Source organism: Sus scrofa, chromosome 10 (genome assembly GCF_000003025.6).
Source record: "Sus scrofa isolate TJ Tabasco breed Duroc chromosome 10, Sscrofa11.1, whole genome shotgun sequence".
Lineage (NCBI taxonomy): Eukaryota > Metazoa > Chordata > Mammalia > Artiodactyla > Suidae > Sus > Sus scrofa.
In genome coordinates this window covers 12,927,184-12,954,156 of record NC_010452.4, presented here as the reverse complement: position 1 = coordinate 12,954,156, position 26,973 = coordinate 12,927,184, and the positions used below count along the sequence as shown (strand labels likewise).

Genomic DNA, 26,973 nt, shown 5'->3' with positions numbered 1-26,973 from the left:
ATTTCAGAACATTTTCATCAACTTAAGATGGAAACATTGTACCCATTAGCAGTCACTTCTCACTCCCCCCTCCCTTCCAGCGGCTGCCAGTCACCAATCTACTCCTGCCTACAGATGTGTCCATCCTGGACATTACATGTAAATGGCCTTTTGTAACCTGCTTCTTTCACTTGTAATTTTCCAAGCTTCATCCTTGTGGTAGCACAGATTAGTACTTTGTTGCTTTTTGTTGCCCAATAGAATTCCATTGAAAGGATATACCACATTTTGTTTATCCACTCATCTGCTGATGGACCTCTGGGCCGCTTCTAGCTGTGGCTATTGTGAATCATGCTATAGCTGCCCCTGTGAGGGCGGAGGCTGTGGTTGGTGGAGGCTATAGGAAGGGTCTTCCCTTACTGGACTGTTGTCTCAGAACAGCTTGAAAGAAAGCTTTGGGGTACAATCACTATGAAAAACAGTATGGCGGTACCTCAAAAACTAAGTCTAGAACTACCGCATGGGCATAGACATGGACAAAACTACCGCATGGGCATAGACATGGACAAAACTTTCACTGAAAAAGATACATGCACCCCTATGTTCACTGCAGCACTGTTCACAATAGCCAAGACATGGAGACAACCTTAATATTAGTCCATTGGCAGATGAATAGATTAAGAAGACGTGGTATATACCTACAATGGAATAGTTATGTAGCCATAAAAAAGAACAAAATAATGTCATTTGCAGCAACATGGATGGAACTAGAGACCGTCATACTAAGTGAAGTCAGAAAGAGAAAGACAAATATCATACAATAGCACCTACATCTGGAATCTAATATACAGCATAAATGAACCTTTCTACAAAAACGAAACAAACTCATGGACGTGAGAACAGTCTTGTGGTTGCCAAGAGGGAGGAGGAGGGAGGAAGGGACATGGAATGTGGGGTTAATAGATGCCAACTATTGCATTTGGGGTGGATAAGCAATGGGATCCTGCTGTACAGCACAGGGAACGACATCCGATCACTTGCGATGGAACATATGGAGGATAATGTGAAAAAAAGAATGTATATAAATGTATAACTGGGTCACTTTGCTGTATAGCAGAAATTGACAGAACACTGTAAATCAACTATAATTAAAAAAAAAAAAAACCTTTAACTACTATTTCAAAAAAAAAGAAGGCTTGGGGAAAGGGTCTCCAAAGGAAGGGATGAGAGGAAGGCACTAGGTGGCTGGTCCATCTGGGGCCCGGCATCTCTGGAGGGCAGGCGGCCGACGCATAAAAGGAGAAGGACAGAGCAGCCCCAAGCAGACTTACCTCCAGAAGTGGTAGAAAAGCAGAGGGACGTTCAGCCCCAGGGTGAGCCACTCCTGAGCACACAGGAACATGATGCAAAAGAGGCTGTGGATGGAGTATTCCGGCAGCACCAGCTGAAGAGGGAGCAGAGACACGGGCCTGAGTTACAGGGAGAAAAAGTCACTCCTGCATCTCCAGCAGCTGACACCTGCCTGACCCTGCCTTCATTCTGCTGGGGACACCGAGGGCCTCCCCGTTGCAGCACAGAGTCACTGTCCCTGGACTGTGGCCCATTGCTGGTAAGTTCGCTTCTTCATGGTACCAAGGCCTCGCTTTATACCCAACCCCAAATGGACACAGTCCCTGTGTATCCTACAGAAACTTACAAACCGAAACCAAATCTGTTTTGTTCAAATACAGGAAGCTTGGCAAACAAGCGAGAAACAGCGTTTTGCTTGAGGGCAGATAGATCAACCCAAGAAAAAGAACATGTAGTGACAATAAAAGAGGAAAAGTTTAGGAGTTCCTACTATGGTGCAGTAGAAACGAATCCATGAGGACTCAGGTTCGATCCCTGGCCTCACTCAGTGGGTTAAGGATCTGGCGTTGCTGTGAGCTGTAGTATAGGTCACAGACTCAGCTCAGATCCCATGTTACTGTGGCTGTGGCGTTGGCTGGCAGCTGTAGCTCTGATTCAATTGCTAGCTTGGAAACTTCCATATGCCGCAGGTGCAGCCATGAAAAGACAAAAAAAAAAAAAAAAAAAAAAAAAGGAGGAAATGTTTAGCCTCTGGAGGAAGGGGAAAGAAACCAGCACAGACCAAGAAGGGTCCCATGGTGGAAGGAGACCAGCAGGAACACTAAGCTCCCAACCTCGACCCCAATCCACCCGCACAGGTGTAAATGGTTAAAAAGAGCTTAAGGGCTGCTCTGTTACATCTTAAAAGAAATCAAAGTGACTGTGAAGAAAAATGTGGTCCCCAGGCCAGAGCAAGGAAACCTCAAAATAGAGATAGAAACGTACCAGCTTTCTCAGTCACACAGGAATAAATATTTAATGAATATATATGGGGGAGGGGAATAGCCTCTGTGTATTGCTTAGACCATTGGTCCATCTAGCAAATTCTAACCACCTTTCAAGGCTGGTCTCAAATGCCACTCTCAAACGGAAGTTCTGCCCATCCAACCTCCTCACCCCACCCCACCCTGCAACTCTCACCCCCCAGCATGCTTTCTGCCCCTCACCCAGGGGGCCTTTCCATAACGTGTCCATTATGGAGCCATGAACCTCCTCAACACACATGGACCTACTACACTATTCTGTAAGCAGTCTTCGCCAAACTCTTCTTTCTCATCCTCATTTGCAAAGCCCTTTTTTGCACTCAGTAGAGATTTGGCAAGTATTTGATAAAATGAATTGAACTGGCCAAGTGTGTAAGTTTAGGGCACCGCTGGCTGGCAGGAGGGATGCAGCCTGCGGTCACAGACCAAGAGTTCTCTAGATAGGAAACAGACTCTCAAACTGTCCATTTGAGTAAAAAATTTGACTTTGCTCTCATTCATCTCTCACTTGAGTCAGATGAGCTAGCTGCCCCAGATGGCAAATTCGGGGCTTGGGTGAGACATGCATTTAGAATAAATACATGCATGGAGTTCCCGTCATGGCGCAGTGGTTAAACCATGAGGTTGCAGGTTTGATCCCTGGCTTCGCTCAGTGGGTTAAGGATCCGGTGTTGCTGTGAGCTGTGGTGTGGGTTGCAGATGCAGCTCGGATCCCGCACTGCTGTGGCTCTGGCGTAGGCCGGCGGCTACAGCTCCAATTAGACCCCTAGCCTGCAAACCTCCATATGCCACAAGAGCGGCCCAAGAAATGGCAAAAAGACCAAAAAAAAAAAAAATATATGTATATATATATATATAGAGAGAGAGAGAGAGAATAAACACATGTACGGGCCCATATGTAAGAAATGCATTTTGTAGCTCAAGTGGCATCTTCTTTATTCTCCAGTCCAGTGATCAATGAATAACATTGAGCCACATCTTATAACTCACAGGCAGTAACCCTGGAATCAACGTACCAGAGCTGTCATTCCAGAGGCAGTGACCTCAATGGGTGGACCGGGCACAACCAGCCCCTGAACCTCAACCACCTGATGGGAGGGGGTATGTCTCTCTGTATTGTTTAAACTGTGATGAATGCTTTGGTCCACCTAGCAAAGTCTAACCATCCTTCAAGGCCTGTCTCAAACGCCACTTTCTAACAGAAGCTCTTGCAGCCATCTTTACTATCTGTGCCCAGCCAAGGCGTCACCCTACCACCACCCACTCAAAGAGAAAGCCCCCATCTCAGAGCCGAGCCAGCCTCGGGGGTGGAGGCTGCGACCTCTACTACGCACATCTCAACATTTTTAATTTCTTTCATCTCTACATTTTAAAATCATCAGTTTCGGCCACTTATGCTGAGGTCATTAACATGTTTAGAGACAGCCGCCCTGAGCCTGGATCTTCCACCATAGCACCATCCCCGTCTCCAGCTGCTGTAACAAACCTCTGACTGATTACGGTGTGGATCTCAGGTCCCCTATTAATCAAGGCCACGTCTTCTCTCTTTGGGACTTGATTTATAGTAGAAGCTGCAACCTTCGGAGCAGGGAGGATTCATCACTGTCATCAAGCTGAGGAAAGCTGCTTTATGGAGGCCAGCAGCTTCTGGAGGTGCCCAGCCTGCGGGGAGCAGGGGGATAAAGGCTGCTCTTTGGGGCGGCTTCCCCCCACCGCCACTGCCCCTTTCTATCACTGAGCAGGTGGGAGAGCGAGGGTGCCCTTGACGTCCACAGTTTCTCTCCCACTTCCCCAGGCTGTCCCTGTCACGACGGCGGGGGCGACCCAAGGACTCTGCTCCTCCTGAACCCAAAGAATCTCGCCAGGCCACAGGGCGCCAGCCCCGCCCAGTGGGCGGGACGGATGGCCCCGCCCCCACGCACGTGCGGCATCACGGGGGCGGGGCTGAAGGGCTGCGGGCGGGAAGCCGGGGGAGAGCCGGCGGGAGCGGTTCCCGGCCCATGCAAAGCACTCCAGGGGTCTGGTTCTCTCCCTCGGACCCAGCAAAACGCACTTGGGGTGCAGCGCACTCCAGCATCCTGCAGCCGTTAAATCAGGCGTCAGGCGCTGCGGCAGCCGGGGATGGGCGCCGAGCATCAACAAGAAAGAAACGCGTTGTTCTGAGCTACTGGGATTTGGGAAGTTGTTTCTCACCACAGCGTGATTTAACCCACCTTGTCTGGTACAGAGTGAGTAATCAGTGGGAAAAGCCAAGCGGTGATCAGCCCTCTTCATCCTCCCTCTGATCAGCCAGCCCGCCCCTCCTCTCACAAGTGCCAAGCATGCAGAGGCAGGGGCTGAAGGACCACCAGGCAGGCACAGCGCTTAATCATTCGTGTGGGCAGCTGGACTGGCTGTCTCCTCACCACCGGATGCTTATCCTACTGTTATATAAAGACCACCGCAGAAACACGGCCCGGGGCCCCTGACCAGCCCCCAACCACCCTCCGCTGAGTCATCCCCTCCGCTGGAAGACAGTTTTCTTCATGAGACAAGCTGTTGAATGGTGCCAACCTCATTCTTTTTTTTTTTCTTTTGTCTTTTTAGGGTGGCACCCACAGCACATGGAGGTCTCAGGCTATGGGTCAAATTGGAGCTGCAGTTGCCAACCTACACCACAGCCACAGCAATGCCAGATCAAAGCCGCTGCTGTAATCTTTACCACATCTCAGGGCAATGCCAGATCCTTAACCCACTGAGTGAGACCGGGGATGGAACCTGCGTCCTCATGGATGCTAGTTGGGTTTGTTACTGCTGAGCCACAACAGGAACTCCCACCTCATTCTTTCACATTCGTTTCATGCAGGCCCACGGTCTCTTGAATCCCCGTGCCTTAAGCCCTGCTTCACAGAGTTATAAATATGAAAATAAGTGGTCTCAATACAGGTATTGTGGGATTGCTGAAGACTGCGATCCATCCCAACCAGTGGGGCTCATGGAAGTTTTTGTGATCAAGGCGGAATTAGGGAACTTGCCTGCCAGCAAAGCCCCAACGCTTACCAGTGGAGACCCCAAAGATTTCACTCGCTCCCCAGCTGCTTCCATCACTTCTAAGAGGACAGACATGGCATCTGGTGAGGATCACTGCCCTGAGTTCCCACCCAGGTTCTAGTCCTCAAATTCCATTTCCTGGCAGACATTTCCATCTGGATAATCCACAACTGCCGTGTACTGAAGACTCACTCTCCTCCCAGAACCTGTAAACTTCATCTCCTAAATTTCCAATTTTCACTAAAAATTAGCCATCTCTGATTTCTCTGGCTCATCCATTTCTTCATCTGTCTGTTTCCACCTCTTGACTATTTCTTCGCAGCCACTTGCTTTTGCTTTTCCTTTTTATTTCTACTGCCCCCTACTGGTCAGGGCCCCTGTGCCTCCTCCCAGGCCTGATGCAAGAACCTTCTGGCAGGCTTCTGACCCTGGACACGCCTCCCTCTGTCCAACAGAGCAGCCACCTTCTCTCCCCTGTATGTGGCACACCCAGCTCACCTCTAAGTGTTCATCCACAGCCTTGTTTTTCCAAGAATTTTACTTATTTTGTGTTCAAAATGTTTTATTTCTACTTATGGATCCTCTCCTTCATGCATGGGTCCGTAGCCCCCAAGTGATTGACAGCTGACTGGGGACCTCTTCCTATTATGAGAGGATGCTGTAATCAGGTATCAACCTCTAACTTCCCTGTCCGTGGGGAAGAGAGACTTCGGGGGCAGGAGAGAAGCTCTGCTAACCCCCCACGTGGCAGGGAAAGAGAGATGGGATGCTTAGAGTTGAAGCAAAGAATGAAGCTCCCTGGGGGAGAAAAGGGATTCCTTAAGACTGGGGAGAGGGAGATGGAGAAGCAGGAGAGGCGGTGGCAAATCCCCTAGTGCTGGAGAGGTGCTCCTGGCTCCCTCCTTGCATCCTGGGGTGGCGGGGGCGGGAGGCAGGATTTCTGAGGGCCTGGTATAAGCATGGCTGGGACCAAACCACCTAAGAGCCAAACCATGAAGCCACAGGCAAGGTCCCAGGGCGGAGAGTTGCTTGAGGGGAGTGGCAGCTGTGAGACCCAGAGTCTCCGCCCATCTCTCCATGAACCCTGTTGACTCAGGCAACAAGCTTTTCTGCGGTGATCACATTGGGCTAAAAATAGTAGCCCACTATCTCGAAGTGTTACATAAATTCTCACCAGTTACATAATGATCCACTGTGTGATGTTGAGAAAAGCAGCTAACCACGACCTACCTTAGTTCCCTCATCTGTAAATGCCAACATTTACAACCTACCCAGGCTGCCAGGAGGGACGTGGGACATCCTGTGAATGACAGTGCTCGCGGGGAAGCAGCCTGGGAAGAAGGAAGACGCCGTCACTGCGACGAATGTGACCCCTGCTACGGTTCGAAATCGCACACCAACAGCTACTTACTGTTCAGGTGGGTAACAGGTCAGCGAAATGACCCAGAACCAAATTTGGTTTCCTGATTCTCCGTCTGGTCTCCTCTGACCCCTGCTCTGATTAAGCCAAGCTCCCAGCTCTGCTAAGTGGGGGGAAAGCAAAGGCTCCTTAACAGCCCGCCTCTCAAACCACAAAAACCCCAGTCCTTGACTGTTTTCAAAAACAAGGCAGTTCCCTGTGTACCTGCCTTAAGGTTTATCTGCCCCAAGCAGCCAGTGAACGTGAGAAAGAAGAAAAAGATGGTGTTTCTCTCACTTGACTCCTCAGCCCATGCCAGGCTGGCCCGAAAGCAGAGACTTTCAGAAATGAGCAGGGCAGCGGCCATCTGCTCATGAATGTCCAGCATGGAGACATGTTCTCCATTTGTCCCCAAGGGAACCATCACGCACGTGACTCACATGGGGTGGAGCGGACAGTGGGATGGCAGCGCAGGAACTTGGGATTTGGCTAAAACGGAAGACGATGACGAGAAGAACATCCCAAGCACCGCCAGGAAAGCTTATTCCTCCTCTGCGCGAAGGAGGCCACTTTCTCACGAATTGCTCTGGACAAAGCTCTCCTAGAGAGAGAGCCTGCACCAGACTGGGGGTGCGGAGGGTGGCCCAGCCTCGCAGCCCTGCCTCCCCAGAGGTGTGGCTCCCCCCCCCCCCCACACACACACAGCCTCTGATCTCTCAGGCCAAGGGCTGGCACCCGCACCTGAGGTGGCACAATTAAGCAGGAACACCCAGCTGCCAGGACTTGGGTTCGGCCAACTTGAGCACTGCCTATTTGATAATGCAGGCATTTTATTTTACTATGATTACTATTATTATTTGCTTTTTAGTGCCAAACTTGTAGCATATGAAAGTTCCCAGGCTAGGGGTCAAATCTGAGCTACAGCTGCCGGCCTACACCACAACCACAGCAACGAAGGATCTGAGCCATGTCTACGACCTACACCACAGCTCATGGCAACACCGGATCCTTAACCCACTGAGTGAGGCCAGGAATTGAACCCACATCCTCATGGATACTAGTCGGATTCATTTCCGCTGTGCCACAACAGGAACTCTTGAGGTTCTTAACCCACTGAGCCACAACGAGAACTCCAATGCCAGCATTTTAAACTGACCTCCTAGATTTCACACTAATGTTTATCTATTTTTAAGGGGTGGGCAGCTGACTGTGGTACATAAGCAACTTAGCACAGAATCACCTAGTCTAAATTATAATTTTAAAAGTCACTGTGAAACTAATCTGATGGAGGCCAACTGTGTGCACACCAGAAATGTGGAGAGGGCTCCGCGCCTCAAATGCCTGAGCCAAGTGTTGCTTTGACCTGGTCGTGGTCAGGATCAGACCCTCAGGGCTGAGCCCGAGACTGTGCCAGACCTCTGGGGAAAAACAAGTCACGGGTCATTTCCCCCAGGGGCCTGTTCCCTGGGAACACAGGGCAAAGGGGAGACTGCCCGCCAAGGAGGTTCTGCCTGAGTGACCCAGGGCCTGGGGACAGAAGCATTTTCCTTCCGGCCTGCGGGGGCCGAGAGGTCCTCGAGGGTCTGCAGGCTCCCGCCTTCCAAGCCCACCCTCTCCACCCCCCACCCTCCCTTCAGCATCCCGGAGCTGGGAACGTTTCTGCTGCCTATTTGGCACCCACAGGGACTCCCTCTGCGCAGGGAGAAACCTGGGGAGAGAAGGCGGGTGGGGGGGTGGCCCCGCCCTGCTGGCCCGCTTCCTGCTCCCGAGCTTGCGAATGGCCAAGTTCACCGCTTGGCCCAGACGCCCCCTATGGGACTTGGCTGACATATCCACCCCACCTGCTCACACAGGCCACAGACACCGGCCCTGCCACCACCGTGGACTGTTCCGGCTCCCCGCTCCCGGGCCCGGGACCTGCCTGATCCTTCCTGTCCTGACTTCTCCTCTGGGACCAGCTTCCACCTGGACTGACTCCCATGGACTCCGGGACCCCTCAGTCCCCCGGCTGTTTGCCGTGGGCCCTCACCACCAGCTGGGCGGTGTGCTGGGGACACGGGCCACCGGGGAAATCCTCCCGCTTGAGGAAGAGGCTCCTCCCACCCGAATTCACAGGGGTCTCCGTTTCGCTTCGGAAGGAGAAGTAAACCGGGAAAAGAAGGAACAGACGGACTTTGCTCACCACTCTCCCTACACTGCCCGCCGCCGCCCCCGCTCCAGCCCTTGTCTTTAAGCTTCACCACTGAGCAGCGATGCTCAAACGTCAAGGGCACCTCTGAATCCCTGGGCGGGGAGGGTTGCTAACATGCAGATGGCTGGGCCCCGCATCCGGAGTTTCAGATTCAGAAGGTCTGAGTGGGACCCAAGCATCTGCGGTTCTAGCCCGTTCCCGGCTGAACCACTGAGCACCTGTGCCTCCAAGTGTGGTCCTAGGATTAGCATCGCCAGCATCACTGGAGAGCTTGTCAGAGACCCAGAATTTAGGCTCCGCCCCAGACCACTGAACCAGAACCTGGGGGTTGAACAAGATCCCCAGGTGACCGATATGCACATGAAAGTCTGAGAAAAAGGCTGGTTCCCTGAAGAGAGTCCTCCAACCACCTGTAGCAGAACCGCCTGGGACAACTGTTACAAATCCAGATTTCTGGGTTCTACACCAGTCCCCTCAGAGAGACCTTCTAGCCAGGAATGTACATTTTCCAGAAGCCTCTCAGGTGTTTTTGTGAAACATTTGAGCTGAGATTCAGAGACCAAGGGTTTGAAGAACACACTGGGCAGAAGCTTCCAGAGGGAGACCCTGCATCCCAGCTCCCCAGCAGGGCTGTGACAGTCCTGAGCTCATCGAGGATTGCTCATGAACTACTGCTCACAGACTCAAGTCTGGGCAGGCAGCTCGTGCAGCTGAGAGCAGTAGTGTGTGGTCCCCAGGTCTCCAAACCACTGCCAGGTGGGAGAACACCCATGGGGCTCTCTTAGACCCCATGGCCACAGTCTCTGACTTTGAAGGGTTGGACTTGGCACCTTCTGGGGATGGAAGTCATCTTTCCAGCATCCCTTCCACCTCCAGAATCTCACAGCTTCTAGTTCCAGCCATCTTCTGTCTGTCCCTGGCAGGTCACCTCTGCCCCTCACCCTCACAAGCTCCTTCCGCCCATCTCTGGCCTTGCTTCTGTCTCAGTAGACTTTCTAGACCTGGCAGGGGACCGGTCCTTTGGAGACCAAACCTTTGGGTTCCAGCCCTGCCCTGCCCACACCTGCCTCTATCACTATTTTCATGCCGCTTCAAGACACACTTGAATTTCAAAAGCCTCTCTGCGGGTTTCCTCACACACTCCTTCAATTACTGAACCGCCCAAGAGCCTCGCTCAGGGAGGTGAGAATAAAAGCACGCTCTCCAACGATGATGCCGTGTTTTTAAAGGGACACATTTTCCCACGAGCTGGCAATTCAAAGACATCTTAAGTTAACACTTGTAGCTAGCTACCCACTCCTTTCTTCCTTTCTGGAAGCCAGGCATGATGGGGGTAGGAACTGTCGTGTTCAGAATACAGAGTGTGACGAGGCAGAAGTTCAGATTGTGCGAGAGGAGAGATGCTGCCAGAAGGGAACGCCCTAGAAGGGGAGGAGCAGAGGGGTAAGTGCTGAACACGCCTTCCAGGGCTGAAGAGCCCCACGTATGCACTCAGTCAGCAAAATTTTTTTTCTTTTTCGGGCCAAAGATGCAGCACATGGAAGTTCCTGGGTCGAATTGGTGCTGCAGCTGGCAGCCTAGGCCACAGCCACAGCAACACCAAATCTGAGCCACATCCGAGACCTATACCTCACTCAAGGCAATGCCGGCTCCTTAACCACTGAGCCAGGCCGGGGATGGCACCAGCGGCCTCAAGGATCCCAGTCGGGTTCTTAACCTGCTAAGCCACAACAGGAACTCCAGTCAGCAAACATGTATGATAAGCCCGTACCAGGCAGCGGAGGCCAAGCCGTCTAGCTTGGGGAGACGCCTGCGTACTTGCGCACAGAAAGCAGGGATCCTACAGCACAAGGAAACAGGAGCCGAGGTACAAACAGAGGCAGCTCTCAAGCAACACTGGGCAGGGGGACAGGAGAGAAGAACCCGTCCACTCAGTGAGGAGATGAGGAAAGGCTTCTTGGAGGAGAATGGCCTCTGAGTTGAGAGCGATGCACTATTTGGGGGGAGGCGGGACACCCAGGCTGGGGCGACCCCAAGACATTCAGTGTCATCCTTCATGGACGCGTCTGAGACTGTCACTTTTTTTTCTTTGTGTCCTAGAAAAACACCACTTCCTCTTTCACAGAAACGAACTTAGGACCCCAAATTGTTTCCCTTTTTTTTTTTTTTTTTGGTTGGTTGTGGCACATGGAGGTTCCCAGGCGAGGGGTTGAATCGGAGCTGCAGCCGCTGGCCTACACCAGAGCCACAGCCACGCAGGATCCGAGCCTCATCTGCGACTTACACCACAGCTCACGGCAACGCCGGATCCTTAACCCACTGAGCGAGGCCAGGGATCAAACTCGCATCCTTACGGTTTCTAGTAGGGTTTGTTACCGCTGAGCCGCAATGGGAAGTCCTCCAAATCCTTTCAACCAGCCTCTCTTAAGCCTGTAGGACTTCCAGGGAAGAGTCACGATGAGCTCACCTGACCAGGGAAGACCTCATGGCAGGAAGGGGCCAAGCCCAGAAACAAGTCATCTCCTGCCTTTATTTTTGCTCACAGCCCAAGTGGGAAGCTCCGTGCACAGTGGATGATAATTAGTCTCGACGCTGGACACACATTCATGCAGTGTACCAGCGCATTTAGGCACAGCTGCCAGCCCTGCCCTCCTGCTCCAGGCTGTCCCAGCCACACTGCCCTCCCAGCCCAGTGTCAAGAGAAGGAACCCAACTCTTGGAGGAAAAAGCGGGCCCTTGGAGGAGTTCCTGTCGTGGCTCAGCGGTAATGAACCCAACTAGCATCCACAGGGATGTGGGTTTGATTTCTGGCCTTGCTCAGTAGGTTAGGGATCCAGAGTTCCCATGAGCTGTGGTGTAGGCTGCAGATGCAGCTTGGATCCCGAGTTGCTGTGGCTGTGGTATAGGCCGGCAGCTGTAGCTCTGATCCGACCCCTAGCCTGGGAACCTCCATATGCCACTGGTGCGGCCCTAGAGATCCAAGGCCAAACCTTCCTAATTCACTGCCCTCCTAGAGTAGTGTTTTCCACGTAGGGCTTCTGTTGCCACGTATTTCATGTAATTAACAGGTACCTGCTATTTTCCGCAAAGGGAGTTTCCTCTCATTGCCCCGCAGATGGTCCCTTATTAGAGCAAACCTAGCAGCAGCCTGGGTCGTGAGCAGCACCATTCCAGAATAAAAACTGATGATTAGCCTACTTAACAGCGATTAAGTCGTGTTAATTACCTACTGCTTTCAGCACGTTGGAGAAATTTTACTCAAAACAAGCAAAAAAAAAAAAGGGTGAACTGAATGAGAGAACAAGTTCTGGCATCTGGGGAGGGACAGCAAACTGTCACCAGCACCATCATCAATGAACATTTATGGGGGGGGTGGGATCAAAGCGGTGGAGGCGTCTGCCCAGGACCCTCCAAAATCACCGCCACTTTCAGAGCAACGCCTGTGAGAACTGCCTGATGACTCGCAGAAAGGATGTCCCACAATGAAAGACAGCAAGAGGGAGCCACTTTAACAAGCGGGGTAGGAGGGGCAGAGACACAATAGCGTCAAGACCCTCGGCCCCAGGTGGCAACCCACCAACAGGAAGAAGATCACAATCTCGGGGCTTGGCCCCACGTCCGGCTCCTCAGCCCAGGAGTCCTGCACAGCGAAGACGAGTCCCCAGAACTTGTGGCTTTGAAAATAAGCACGGCCTCTTGTGCTCAGGAGAGCCGGAAGGCTACGGGAAACAGAAAACTCTCCCCTCGCAGGGTGTGTGCAAAACTTCCCCTGCTCCAAGTTCAGGACAAAGGTGGGAATTTGCGAGGCACCTGGGTCAGACCAGCTTACCGATCTTGGAGGGCCTCCCTGAAAGTCAGGAGGAAACGGGGGCTCCCCTGGGGGTGGAGACCCTGGCAACAGCTATTTTGGGGATCTTGTTCCACTGCACTGAGGCCGGCACTGACAAACACCATTCTGCAACCCTACCTCTAGCCTGTTAACACTGGGGGCTCTCCACGCTCCCAAAGAATGATTTCCTCATCTTGCCTGGGCCACTCCTGTGCATGTGGATGCCTGTGCTGTCACTCTGTCTGCGAGTGCCTTCGTGGGTCCTGCTCTATCCAATTGTTCTATCAGCATAGGGCGCAGTAAGGGCTCGGTCAACTCACCATTTATTCATTCAACAAACGTGCAGTGAGAGCCTACTTGGATGTGAAATGCTGCGAAAGGAACTGGCGGTGCCAGGATGAATTAGATGGACACAGCGAAGATGCTCTGGGCATCCCCAGGCCGATGGGAGAGACCCAGAGCCGAGCAACAGAATGTGCTACAGGGCGTACCTCATGGTAGCAAAGGGGTCAAAAGAAACAGCCTAACCACAGGCAGTGGAAGACCAGGGGCAGGCACGCCGCCTAGCGGGCGCCATGGGGAAGGGGCTTCTGCCTCAGAAACAGGAAAACGCCTTGGCCAGTCCCAGCCCCCAGCAGCTTTCACAGGAACAAGGGTGTCTCTTCTTAATGGGTCTCCCCTCCTCCACCCGAACCCGGCTCCCAATCTGTTTTCACCTGGAAGCCAAAAAGATCTTTTTGAAATATAAATGCGATCAGGCCGTTTCTCTGCTCAACCCTCCCACTGCTCCTAGAATTAAACCCAAACTCCTTACAATCTGGCCTCTCCTCCCCTCTGACCCCCACGCCCCACCACGGCGCTCTGTTCACTCAGCCCAATCCACTCCTTTGCTGTCCTGAAACCCAGCCTGCTCCCACCTCAGGCCTCAGCACCTGCTGTGGCCTCAGGCTGGATGGGGACCTCCCCAGACATTCTCACGCGTCCTCCTCACCACGTAGGAATCCACTCAAGGTGACCTCCTCAGAGGAGCCCTCCTTCTCCATCCAACATCGTTCTCGCCTTATTCACTTTAATTTCTTCATGGCACTTATCATTTCCTGAAAATACAGCAATCATGCATTTGTTTCCTTCTTTGTTGTCTTTTTCCCACACTAGAACGTTCCATGAGGGCAGCCTGTCTTGTTCACGACTTCGTCCTCAGTCCCTGGAACAACGGCTGGCACATAGGGCCATTTTTTGTTGAGTTTATCAATTAACTGGTCTTTTGGAGTTCTCCCGCGGCGCAACGGATTAACGATCAGGCATTGCCACTGCAGCAGCTCAGGTCACGACTGGGACGAGGGTTTGACCTCTGGCCCAGGAACATCCACATGCCGTGGGTGCAGCCAAAAAAATAAATAAATAAAATAAACTAAAATGAAGAAGTGAAGTGAAATAAAATAAAATGGCCTTTTGGTCATTCTTCGCACAAACATAGCAATCACCATCACCAAGTTAATTTCTGAATTGAAAAGCCCTAAAAGCCATCTCACTAGACTAAAAAATAGTGCTGATTCAACACTCATTTAGGCAGCCTTGGGTTCTGTGAGTCTGGCCCCAGTTTAGTGTCTGTTTGTCCCACATCCACAGATAGTAGCTTCAGCCCTGGCTGGTCCCTTACAGATGTGCAAACAGGTCATAAGGGGCTTGAGCAAAGAAGCAGTGCAAGTTCAAATTCAGCTCAAGCCGAAGCTCTGAGCACCCAAGGTGCTGGGTTAAATATGGCAGGAGGCCCGGCAACTAGCAAGACCCAGAGAGCTTGCAAGGGACCAAAAGAGACAGGCTGGACACCTAGGTGACTCTGTGTTCCAAAGCAGAACATGGGGACAAACAACATGGAAGTATAAGCAGAGCGGGTTCAAAGGGAGAAGCAGGTAGGTGTGCTAACCCTGGCTCTTGATAGCATAAGAGGGCTATGGAACAAACGTGCCCTCCCCAATCCTCAAATTCGTATGTTGAAGCCTCATCTCCCATGTGAGGCTATTGGGAGGTGTGGTTTATGGAAGGTAATTAGGTCATGAGATGGAAGTTCCCAGGCTAGGAGTCGAATCGGAGCTACAGCAGCCAGCCTACACCACAGCCACAGCAACGCCAGGTCTGAGCTGCTTGTGTGACCTACACCACAGCTCATGGCAATGCCAGATCCTTAACCCACTGAGTGAGGCCAGAGATCGAACCCCCAACCTCATAGTTCCTCGTCATATTCCTTTCTGCTGCGCCATGACGGGAACTCCTCTTGAATGGGATCAGTGCCTTTATAGGAAGAGACATGAAGAGTTCCCTAGGGGCCTCATGGTTAAGGATTCAGCATTGTCACTACTGTGGCTTGGGTTCAAACCCTGGCCCTAGAACTTCTGCACACTGCAGGAGCAACAAAAGAAAAAGAAGAGACACTTGAGAGATGATCTCCCTCTCTGCCACGTGAAGATACACAAAAAGGTGGCCATCTGCAAAGGAGGAAGCCCTTACTAAAACCCTGCAACACCACGGCCCTGATCTCAGACTGCCCAGCCGCCAGGCCAGTGAGAAATAAATCTCTCTTATTTAAGCCACTAAGTCTATGGAGTTTTTGTTATAGCAGCGAAAGCACATTAAGACACACATACACATGCACACATGTAGACACACACACAGTACCTCAGGGAGCTTCCTCCCACCTCTCCCCAACAACCTCTAACGTGGGTGCCTTTATAATCGACATCTTTACATAGTAGGAAACTGAAGGGCAGGGCACAGGTATGCAGCAGCAGAATGGGCTGGCCAGTGCCATGAGAAAGTGACACAAGGCCACTGTCCCCAGCTATTATGCAGAACCCTCTGCCCTTCCACTGTTTAGAGAAGTACAGCTATGAAAACGAGGCTGGTGAAGGGCCACACAGGCACATGTGGAAAAGGGCTTTTTGCGGGGGAGAGGGGTGTTTGTTTTCAGGAAGGCACATGGGATAAATACACCTTTATGTAGAAATAGAAAAGTTTTACAATAATAGCCATCCCATCCCTCACCACAGAAGGTGACATGAATCTTTGGATTGGTCTAAAGACTGAACATCAGGTGGAAAAAGTGTTTTTGAAGCAAACAATCAACTTTCAGGGGACTTTCTGGAATGTAAACAGTCCATTTGGAGTTCCCATCCTGGCGCAGTGGTTAACAAATCCGACTAGGAACCATGAGGTTGCGGGTTCGATCCCTGGCCTCGCTCAGTGAGTTAAGGTTCCGGTGTTGCCGTGAGCTGTGCTGTAGGTTGCAGACGTGGCTTTGATCCCACCTCGCTGTGGTGTAGGCCATCAGCTACAGCTCCAATTAGACCCCTAGCCTGGGATCCTCCATATGCTGCTGTCAGGTGGCCTAGAGTAGGTGTAACTCGATACTAACTCAATCAATGAGTGAATGAATGGAACACCCTGAGGTCCCATTAATCACGTCTGGCTAGAATTCCATTGTAGCCAGCTCATTCAACCCATCTACTCATTCAACACATGGCACTCGGGGCCTAGCACGTACCGGGGTCCTGGGTTAGCCAGGATTTACACCATTGCACACAGCGAAGGTGTGCGAGACACAAGCAAATCCTTCAAAACACGACGTCCTTCCACCTGGCAAGTGCAGAGCCAGCAACTCACCACGCTCCTCGCAAAGTGAGGGTCCACAGGGTACAAAGAGCAAAGGAAACAGACCAGCACATGTCTCCTCCGGACCCCCAGCATCTTTCACATTTTTCCAAGTAAGAAATTTGTTTCAGGAAGGTGATTCTCAGTGAGTTTAAAGAGTGAGGGGTTGTTTTTGTTTTGTTTTGTTTTGTTTTTTGTCTTTCTGCCTTTTCTAGGGCCGCTCCCACGGCATATGGTGATTCCCAGGCTAGGGGTCTAATGGGAGCTGTAGCCACCAGCCTACGCCAGAGCCACAGCAATGCGGGATCCAAGCCGCATCTGCAACCTACACCACAGCTCACAGCAATGCCAGATCCTTAACCTACTGAGCAAGGCCAGGGATCGAACCCACAACCTCATGGTTCCTAGTCGGATTCATTAACCACTGAGCCAGGAAGGGTACTCCAAGAGGGAGGGGTTGTTTTAAAGAGTATGTTTTTGTGAAGTGATTTGGATAGAAAGTTCTCAAAATGTTCAACTGAAATATAAGGGCTGCTGGTGTCAACCATTCTGTGCCTCCCAAGCTGGTTTCTGGAGCCTGCTTTAATTTTAGGGAGCCCAGGTCTTGTAGAGGCTGCTTAGAAAAAAATACATTACTTTATTGTTATGTGTTTCAGACCAATTAAAAATTACACAAAACCAAGAGGATCAAAATTCAGATTAAAGTACTAAAGTAGGGAGTTCTTTAATCTACTGGCTCAGTGGAAACGAATCTGACTAGTACCCATGAGGACGTGGTTCAATCCCTGGCCTGGCTCCATGGGTTAAGGATCCAACACTGCCATGAGCTGTGGTGTAGGTCACAGACGTGGCTCAGATCCCGTGTTGCTGTGTCTGTGGTGTAGGCCAGCAGCTACAGCTCTGATTCAACCCCTAGCCTGGGAACCTCCATATGCTGCAGGCATGGTCCTAAAAAGCAAAAAAAAAAAAAAAGAGAGAGAGAGAAGAAAAAAAAAAAAAAAGTCCTCTCCATAGCTATTGGTAAAAAGCTTTAACCATGTGAATGAGAACCTAATTCATGGCTAAAGTTTTGGAATGAAAACTATGGGGTCTCTGTTTTTGTCTGTTGTATGTTCATATATTTATGTGGATATATTCTATGTGCATTTGATGTTTGTCTACCTCTGAAATGTATTATCAAACTTATTTTAGAAAAGAGCTCGATTTAATTGGCTTAAAGAAAAAATGAGATTCAATATCAATAACGTGCTTACATAAAACTGAAACTTCGTTTTCTTTCATTGGCTAAAAGGATAAAGTGTTCTTGGACTATTGGTCTGTTCTTGCTAAGATTATAAAAGGTTTTACTTTACCTTTCAATAGTCTGCCTAGAAGAAGAGTCTGGGTGTTATAAAAATAATTTCCAAGAGATTGGAGCCTAAGTCCAGTGCCTTAGACCGCTCGGCCACGCTACCTCCACGGAAAGACTCTGACAAGCACAGGCTTCTGACAACTAAGATCAGTGTGCGATCACACGAGAGGGACAGCAGTACACAGCCTCATAACTGTAGCCGGAGATCTGTCCGTTTTTACGTCCTCACATCAGTAAAACGGGCCTATGACACTGGTGATGTAATGTATTCACATATGAAGACTTGCCTCTGCTGCAGGACACGCTGCAGGTTTTGCTGGAACATCGGTGAGGGAGACGCTAAGTGGTGAAGCCACAGAGAAGTCAAGGTCCAGGCACCACCATCAAGTTCCGGGGAACCATTTGGTTGGGGAGGATTCAAGTTGCCCCAGAAGCGGAGATGGATAAGACACAAGCCTCTCCACACCCCTAAGGGCACGAAAGAGACGCAAGCCTCTGCAAGGACGGGGGACTTGAAGGACTTTTGTTCCCCACCTGTCACCCCACCTGCCGCACAGCCTCCATCCCTGATCTGCCCGAGAAAGAGAAGGCACGTGTGGGACTGGGGTGGGGGGGGTGGTCTCAGCAACAAGCCGCCTTTGAGGAGGCAAAAGTCCTCGTGAAGTAGATGGAACTCTGGGCATCTCTCAAGCAGGGCTACCATTCGCGTTAGATGTACCCACGTCTCTGGGCACTATGGTGAAGATAACCGAGGAAGCACCCTGAAGACTCTGGTTCCAGCTCTAAAGAGAGGCACAGACCTGATACACCTGCAGAAAGCAACAGCTCCTAGCAAGGTACACAGCACCCCTCCAGGCAGAACGACTCACAAAGGAGCAAGCATATCACGGTAAGAACTTACCTTCCTATCAAAGGATGAGTGGAGAATATGTTCCATTGACCCACCTCTGCCACGGCTGCTCTCACTCAAAGCTGTGCTTACCTGCCGCAGAGGAGTGCCCGTCTACCAGCCCGCCGTCTCTGAAAAGGCAGGTGCTCCTGGGCCTTGTAAAGTATGTATATCCTGCACATTCCTCTCCACACACTCCCATCCTAACCCCTAGTCCTAGAGCAGCCGCTACGGCTACAGAGAGGAAATGAGCACGTTTCCCACTGATGCCTGGAAACAGAACAAACCACACCAGAACTCAGAGCAGCTTGGCTGGTGATCACTCACAAGCCCAAGCTGTTAACCCTTTACACTGACAGTTGGGCTGTTCTAAAGGGGTTAACCCCGCGGCTTACACGATGGGAAGCCAAGGGACGGATGATCATAAATAAACCCTCATGGAGTCGGGGGCTCCCTGGTGGAAAAATAATCGCCACTTATTTTAGGAATCACTACCTTCATCAATGTTTTCTCTTGCATGTGTCTAGACCATGGCATCTGTTTTTAGGGCAGCCAGAGAGCCCCTGAGCGAGCCACTTTCATGCTGTGGAAATCCCTTGCTCACCACTCAGGGCACATTATGGATGCTATTTTTTTTTTTGTCTTTATTGGTGGGGGGGGGCAGGGGCTGCATCCGTGGCATCTGGAGGTTCCCAGGCTAGGGGTCCAATCGGAGCTGTAGTCCCTGGCCTACACCACAGTCACAGCAACACCTGATCCGAGCCAAGTCTGTGAACTACACCACAGCTCAAGGCTACCCTGGATCCTTAACCCACTGAGTGAGGCCAGGGATCAAACCTGCGTCCTCATGGTTACTAGTCAGATTGTTTTTGCTGCACCACGACAGAAACTCCCCAGGGAACATTATAGAAGGGGGACACGTACGATTTTAAGAGGCCGTCACAAAGGATGAAGTGTTGGAGAAGGTTATCGGAAGACGTGACCACCGGCTGACCTAGAGGGGGGCCAGGGAATCAGAGGCTCCTCACCCACCCCTCCCCCACCCCGTCCTCAAAATATGAGCTCTGCTTATGGTTCTCACAGTGGGCGCTGTTCCAAGGACAAAGCCTTGAGAGAGTGGAGTGTTATTGAGACCACATGGTCTGAATCAATGATTAAACCAGTTAAGGTCTCTACAGAAACCGTTCAGATTCCGGTGGGCGGGTGTGGAGATCTGCTCATCTCCACGCTTGAGTGTCTGCGGCCACCCAAGACCTGCCTCGTAAGTGGGCTCCCTTGCTTATTAAACCTGCTGCCTCAGACTTCCCTTGTGACTCACAACACAACCGCACGGCGTTGCTTCTATAAACCTGCCGCCTACTCATCTGGTGTGGTCTGCCTTTTTCTTTTTTTCTTTTTTTTTCTTCTTTTTGTCTTTTTGCCATTTCTTGGGTAGCACCTGTGGGCACAGGGAGGTTCCCAGGCTAGGGGTCGAATCGGAGATGTAGCTGCCAAGCCTACGCCAGAGCCACAGCAACGCGGGATCCAAGCCGCAACTGCGACCTACACCAACAGCTCACACAGCAAGGCCAGATCCTTAACCCACTGAGCAAGGCCAGGGATCGAACCCGCAACCTCATGGTTCCTAGTTGGATTCGTTAACCACTGTGCCATGACGGGAACTCCAACTCTGCCTTTTTCTTCAGTTTCTCCCTGCCCTCCATCCACAGGGGCCAGAACCAACACACACTGAACGATCGAAACAAGGCGAGAGCTGTGATGTCCACTGTACCACTTGAAACTGGGCAAAGGCTTCCCCGTGACAGTCAGAACCACACATGCTTCTCAGCAGGGACATGTTTATTTTCCCCCTTGATTTGGCTTTTCGGTAAAACCAGAGACATGTCTGGAAATCACAGGTGCAGTGACTATGTTTTGAATAAACTCTCAGGCTGCAGAGGGAGGTCTCCCAGGCAGTGTGTTTGATGTCTGGTTAACACACTGCTGAAGATCGAATTTCCCTGCAGACCCAGGGTTCAACACAGGTGCAGACAAGAGAGACAAACAGGACAACAGGGGTACTCGGAATGCAGGGGGCAGGGTCAGGCTGAAGGAGTTTTAGGAGACTTAGTTAGCTAGTTAAGATTACTGAATGTTACTCTTTCAGTCAGGGCAACTGCTAAAAAACGATGTGGCAGCTGGAAAATCTGAGAAGTTTGGAAATTTGAGATAAAGCTTTCCGGAGTTTTCAAGGTGGTTGCCAGAGCAACCTCAGGGACAAGATCCTGGAAGAGCTGAAACATTCTATTTTAAAAACACCCAGTTGATCATCAGAAAGCCAGAAATGAAACAACCAAATAATAAGATACACACTGGAAATTCTGATAAAGAGGAGTATTTTTGCAAAACTGGAAATAATTCCATCTATGAGCAATATTTTGACTCCGGAAGCAAAAAGGTCCCAAAGTGACTCCCCAGAGTTCTGGTTATCACTGGCATTTTGCACAAAATATTGAAATTTAAAGCTCCTCTCTCCTCTTGACTTTCCTCTCAACTCCTGGCTGCATCTCAGGTTCCTTCTACCCTCTGTGAAGACGTCTCTCCTACCTGTATGCAATCACTCATTCAGTCAACAAACACTTGTTGAGTAATTTATCATATTACTGTGAGGGAGATCTTTGAACAGGTGATCCAAAAGCGAGATGATTCAATGACACGGTCCTGACTTTAGGCAGAGCCCAGAAGGAAAGATCAAAGAGATACATAAATATTCACAACACAGGGAGGTGTGAGAGCCTATCTTGTGATTGTAGGGTCCCAAAAGTTGATGGTTCCCCAAAGCGTTGCACATCAGAATCCACTGGTAGAGGTTTACAAAAAGGCAGGTTTCCAAACCCTGCTTCAGAATTTGGATCCGGACTGGAAATGCTGTGTATCTGACTCCGATGAGGAATCAGGGCTGGAAACAGCTGCTAGTGGTGAGAGGAAGGAAATGATGACGGTTTCACGGAAGTGGCTGGGCTTCAGGTGAGCCTTTAGAGTCTAGGGAAGACAGGGGACCCCGGTGGAGGGGGTCTTATCTGGCTGGCCTGGGTTCAGGCTGGGGAGAAGCAGGACAAACCTGAGAAAGACCCCTGGGAGGGCCCAGAAGGTCAGGCGAAGGACATGAGACTGGACAAAACCAGGCCAAGAGAAACAATCAAAGGCCTCTGAGCATGGGTGGGACACACAGAGCAGTGCCAGCAGAAATAACCTGGCGATTACGATGGATGGATGGGCAAACGTTGGCATCTAGTTTTAGAGAAATCTATAAGGAAATCTCTGGTTCTATTTTTTTTTTTTCGGTCTTTTTAGGGCCACACCCAAGGTGTATGGAAGTTCCCAGGCTAGGGGTTGAATCAGAGCTTCAGCTGCCAGCCACAGCCACAGCCACGCCAGATCCAAGCTACATCTGCGACCTATACACAGCGCAAGGCAATGCTAGATCCTTAACCCATTGAGTGAGGCCAGGGATCAAACCTGCATCCTCATGGATACTAGCCGTGTTCATTACCACTGAGCCGCAAGGAAACTCCAAAGCTCTGGTTCTTAAGAGTAGAGATAAATATCTAAATTGGTTGCAGTAGGAATGAAAAAGAAGCGATGAAGAAACATTATTTAACATTTTCATACATTGCTTTATTTCAAAACCGATTGTAGGTGGCTCACAAATGTGTCGTTAATTAGTCATGACATATTTGTCTCTGTACATCTATATTTAGTAACACCTAGGATCACGCTTAATTTATTTTTTTGTCTTATCTCCTACTTTGGGGAAAGTGCAATTTTATGGACTCATCAACAGAGTGCTTCATATGTGCTAGGACAGCTCAGGCCCCACAGAGAAGTCAAGGTCAAAGAAGGCAAAGCCCTGGCCCTCAGCAAGACTTCAGGCAGGTAAAGGAGTCAAATGTGGAAATAAGACATCATGATACAGGAAGACCATTTAAAAAGCCAAAAGAGGAGTTCCTGTCCTGGTGCAGTGGTTAACGAATCCAACTAGGAACCATGAGGTTGCGGGTTTGATCCCTGGCCTTGCTCAGTGGTTAAGGATCCGGTGTTGCCATGAGCTGTGGTGTACGTTGCAGACGCGGCTCGGATCCCGCATTGCTGTGGCTCTGGCGTAGGTCGGCGGCTACATCTCCGATTCGACCCCTAGCCTGGGAACCTCCTTATGCCGTGGGAGCAGCCCAAGAAAAGGCAAAAAATAAATCAATAAATAAAAAGCCAGAAGACAGAGAAGGCAGACACTATTTCTTATTTAGTGGATTATAGAAGGTTTCATGGAAGAGGCGACACTTGAGTTGAAACTCAAAGATAATATGTTAGCCAACAGCAAAGAACATTCCGAATGACGAAATAGCATGAGAAAAGGCACAAAGAAAGGAAATCACTGTCTTATATCCCTATCCATAGTCCGTGGAACAATCCCTGGCACACAGTAGGTACTCAATAAATACTGGGTGAGGGAGTTCCCCTGTGGCTCAGTGGTAATGAACCTGAATAGTATCCATGAGGATTCGAGTTTGATCCCTGGCCTTGCTCAGAGGGTCAAGAATCCAGCATTGGCATGGGCTGTGGTATAGGTTCGGATCAGATCTGGTGCTGCTGTGGCTGTAGGCCAGCAGCTGCAACTCCGAGTCAACCCCTAGCCTGGGAACTTTCATATGCTACAGATGCAGCCCTAAAAAGAAAAAAAAAAAAGGTTGGGTGAGCAGATGAGTATTTAAAAGGAAGTCGAAAAAAAAAAATAAATAAATAAATAAAAGGAAGTCGAATTTCAATAAGGGTAAAAGACAGGTTAGGAAATCAAAGTGGGCCTTAGAAGCAATGCAAAGTATTGGTTATTTATTTTCCAAAACTGGGATCCTGAGAAGGCTTTCAGATAAAGAAGTTATATATGGTAAAAGTTTGCTTGGATCACTCCAACAATCAAGGAAGCTAGGGAGCAGACCAAAAGCCAGAGGGAAAAAACCACTTAGGAAGCTACTGCACCAATCCAAGCTCTTGAGGAAGTGGCTTGGGGCAGGGGAGCTGTAATTCACGAAGCACTTTGGAAACAGAACCCATAGACCAACAAGAGATGTGGTGTTAAACCTGAGTGGCGTGCAAGATAGTGTCTCAATGAACCAAGACGGTGAATGGAAAGAGCAGGTTTGGAAGCCAGAAGAAGTTCATGACAGAACGAAGGGAGGACACTGAAGCCTTCAATTCCTTTCTGTGTATTTCTGCCCCAACCCATAAAATAGGAATTTCCACCATCGACTTGCACATCTTGGGGAAGTATTAGGAGGGAGCCGGTGGCCTGGCTTCCCTTGCTTTGGGGCCTGTCTGTGCCTTAACTGCATGCATCCTCCTTCTCTACTCTTGCAAGCATGTGGTAGGTGTATGTGGTCAGGGGCCAAAGCCTGCCTCCACGGCCACACAAGCCCAGGGCTCGCCCCTCTTTGGCACTCATCCTTGAAGGTGCTGGTGTCCCACCGTGACCGTGGAGCTGGATGGATACGATGATGCTCTATTTTCATCTCATCTGGACTCATGTCTGTTCTCAACTGGTTCAACCCAAAGAGGTGGAAAAGTGCAATTCATCAGCAGTCCTACCCCTCACACTGAATTTGAGGTACAAGTAAAACCAGGTAAAGATATTCAATACATGGCTTAACATGCTCGCCTGGAATTCAAGAGAGAGAGAGTGGAGAGAAGGTACTTGTTTGAAGGTCACTCGAAAATGAATGAGGCAGTGTTCCCATCATAGTCTAGTGGTAAGAAAAACAACTAGTACCCCTGAGGACATGGGTTCAATCCCTGGTCTTGCTCAGTGGGTTAAGGATCTGCTGTTGCCATGAGCTGTAGTGTAGGGGGCAGACGAGGCTCAGATCTGGTGTTGCTGTAGCTGTGGTGTAGGCTGGCAGCTACAGCTCCGATTAGACCCCTAGCCTGGGAATCTCCATATGCTGCAGGTGCAGCTGTAAAAAGAAAAGAAATTTTTTTTTTCAATTATTGGGAAAAAAACAAAAGGCCAGCTCAGAGTGTATGTATATGTGTGTGTGTGCGCGCGCGTGCATTTGCCTGTGTTTGTGCATGGAGATGGAACCAGGCCAGAGACCCAAGCTTTTAACACTAGTTATGTCAGAGAGTCAGGAATATAGAGGGGTTGGGAGCTTATTAATATATGTATTTTTTTGTCTTTTTGTCTTTTTAGGGTCGCACCTGCAGCATATGGAGGTTCCCAGGCTAGGGGTCCAATCGGAGCTGTAGCTGCCGGCCTACACCACAGCTACAGCAACTCGGGATCCGAGCCGCATCTGCAACCTACACCACAGGTCATGGCAACGCTGGATCCTCAACTCACTGAGCAAGGGCAGGGATCGAACCCACAACCTCTTGGTTCCTAGTGGGATTCAATTCCACTGCACCACAACAAGAACTGGGTATTTTTTTTCTATTCACTGAGTATCATTTTCTACTGAAAAGGAGGACATACTACTTTTATAATTCAAATAATGAATGAAGAGAAACCAAAGAGTGAGTTCTGGGGTAAGAATGCCTCGATTCACTGCTGGCTTTGCAGGTACTCGCTTCAGTGTCTTCACCCTCTGCTCTCATGACGCTTGTTAGTGAAAAGGAACCACAGTGCTGCCCACATCATGATGGCATCCACACCAGAGACGGGCATTAAGTGAGATGTCCCAGCCAGGCGCTGTGCACAACTTCTGTCATATTCTAGGTCACAAGCAGTAACTTAATAAGCATTGCTGTTGTTGAAAAAACTTTTCCTGGAGTTCCCGTCATGGCTCAGTGGTTAGCAAACCTGACTAGCATCCATGAGGATTTGGGTTTGAACCCTGGCCTCGCTCGGTGGGTTAAGGATCCGGCGTTGCCGAGAGCTACAGTGTAGGTTCCAGATGCGACTCGGATTCCTGCGCTCGCACAGGCCAGCGGCTACAGCTCAGACGGGACCCCTAGCCTGGGAACCTCCATATGCCGTGGCTGCAGTCCTAAAAAGACAAAAAGACCAAAAAAAAAGGAATTAATTAATTAATTATTTTAACAAAGAAAAAACTTTTCCTAAGCCACTAAGGAGCAATCGCCTAAGTCTAGGTAAGCTCACCTCCTCCAGCAAAGAACCCAAGCCCCCTTGTCACTCCCTGTATTGCAGAGGGAGCTTCCCATGCATGTAATGACTTTTTGTGCAGCCTGCATGGCACTCAGGGTGGGCACTGTCCTTTATTACTTCCTCCAAGTGGGTGATGCTGTCCTGCGACCAAGTGACAACTTGGATCTCCCGGGAAGGGATGTCCTATAAACAAAAATAGTTGCAGTCATTACATAACTTCATCCCACCTCAGCAACTGGCCTTTGTGCAAAAGCTCACAATGCATACATGGACTTGCTCCTGACCCTGGGCCTGCTGGGGAGACAGGAGCCAGAGCTAATGAGAATGATGAACGACTAGAGCCCCATCCACCGTGCGCTGAGCCCACTGTCCACGCTTGGGCGACTGGCTTTGCATGCTGCCCCCTGCAAGGGGTGTGACAGCGTGAAGAAGCCGGGCCTGTCCCTTCTGTTTGGACCATCTCTCCTGGAGAATGATGGGAGCAATTTTTTTTTTTTTTTTAATAGCTATACCTGCAGCATATGGAAGTTCCCAGGCTAGGAATCAAATTAGAGCTGCAGCTGGAGCCTACCCCAGCCACAGCAATGCCAGATTCGAGCCTCGTCTGCGACCTAGGTCACAACTTGCAGCAACTCTGGATCCTTAACCCACTGAGCAAGGCCAGGGATCAAACCTGCATCCTCATGGACACTATGTTGGGTTCTTAACCCGCTGGGCCACAAAAGGAACTCCCCTTTGGGGGGGGGGGGTGAGGGGAGCAAATTCTTCACAGGCCTTGATCAAAGTGTTTACTTTTTTATTCTGATAAACAGAAAGGGTCAGAATCTCACCCTCGCTATCATTGGATCACCTGTAGATGATAAGAAAACGCTAATAAAAGCTACATCTAGAGGCTCACCTTTCACTCTCTTTGCTGTTCTCCAAGGACCAGAATTCAAGGTAAGACCAATCACTGGTCCTAATCGAGAGGATGCTGTTTCCACACAAACTTCTCCGGCGCATAGATCCTGTGCTGGGTGGAACCGTGTCCCTCCCCTCCAAGTTCCCAGGTAGAACCCTAAATCCCAGGAATCAGAATTCGACTATTAGAAGAGGGTCTTCAAAGCAGAAATTCAGGTTAAAGCGGATCATTAGACTGGGCCCTGATCCA

General features: G+C 50.2%; 1 protein-coding gene across 1 annotated transcript in view; it reads right to left on the bottom strand.

The window, feature by feature from the left end:
- CNIH3 (cornichon family AMPA receptor auxiliary protein 3) overlaps positions 1–26,973 on the bottom strand; it is a 205,350-nt gene that overhangs the window by 7,459 nt on the left and 170,918 nt on the right. The window contains 1 exon segment of the mRNA XM_021064387.1: positions 1,311–1,423. Within this exon segment, the coding sequence (XP_020920046.1) occupies positions 1,311–1,423 (113 nt within the window).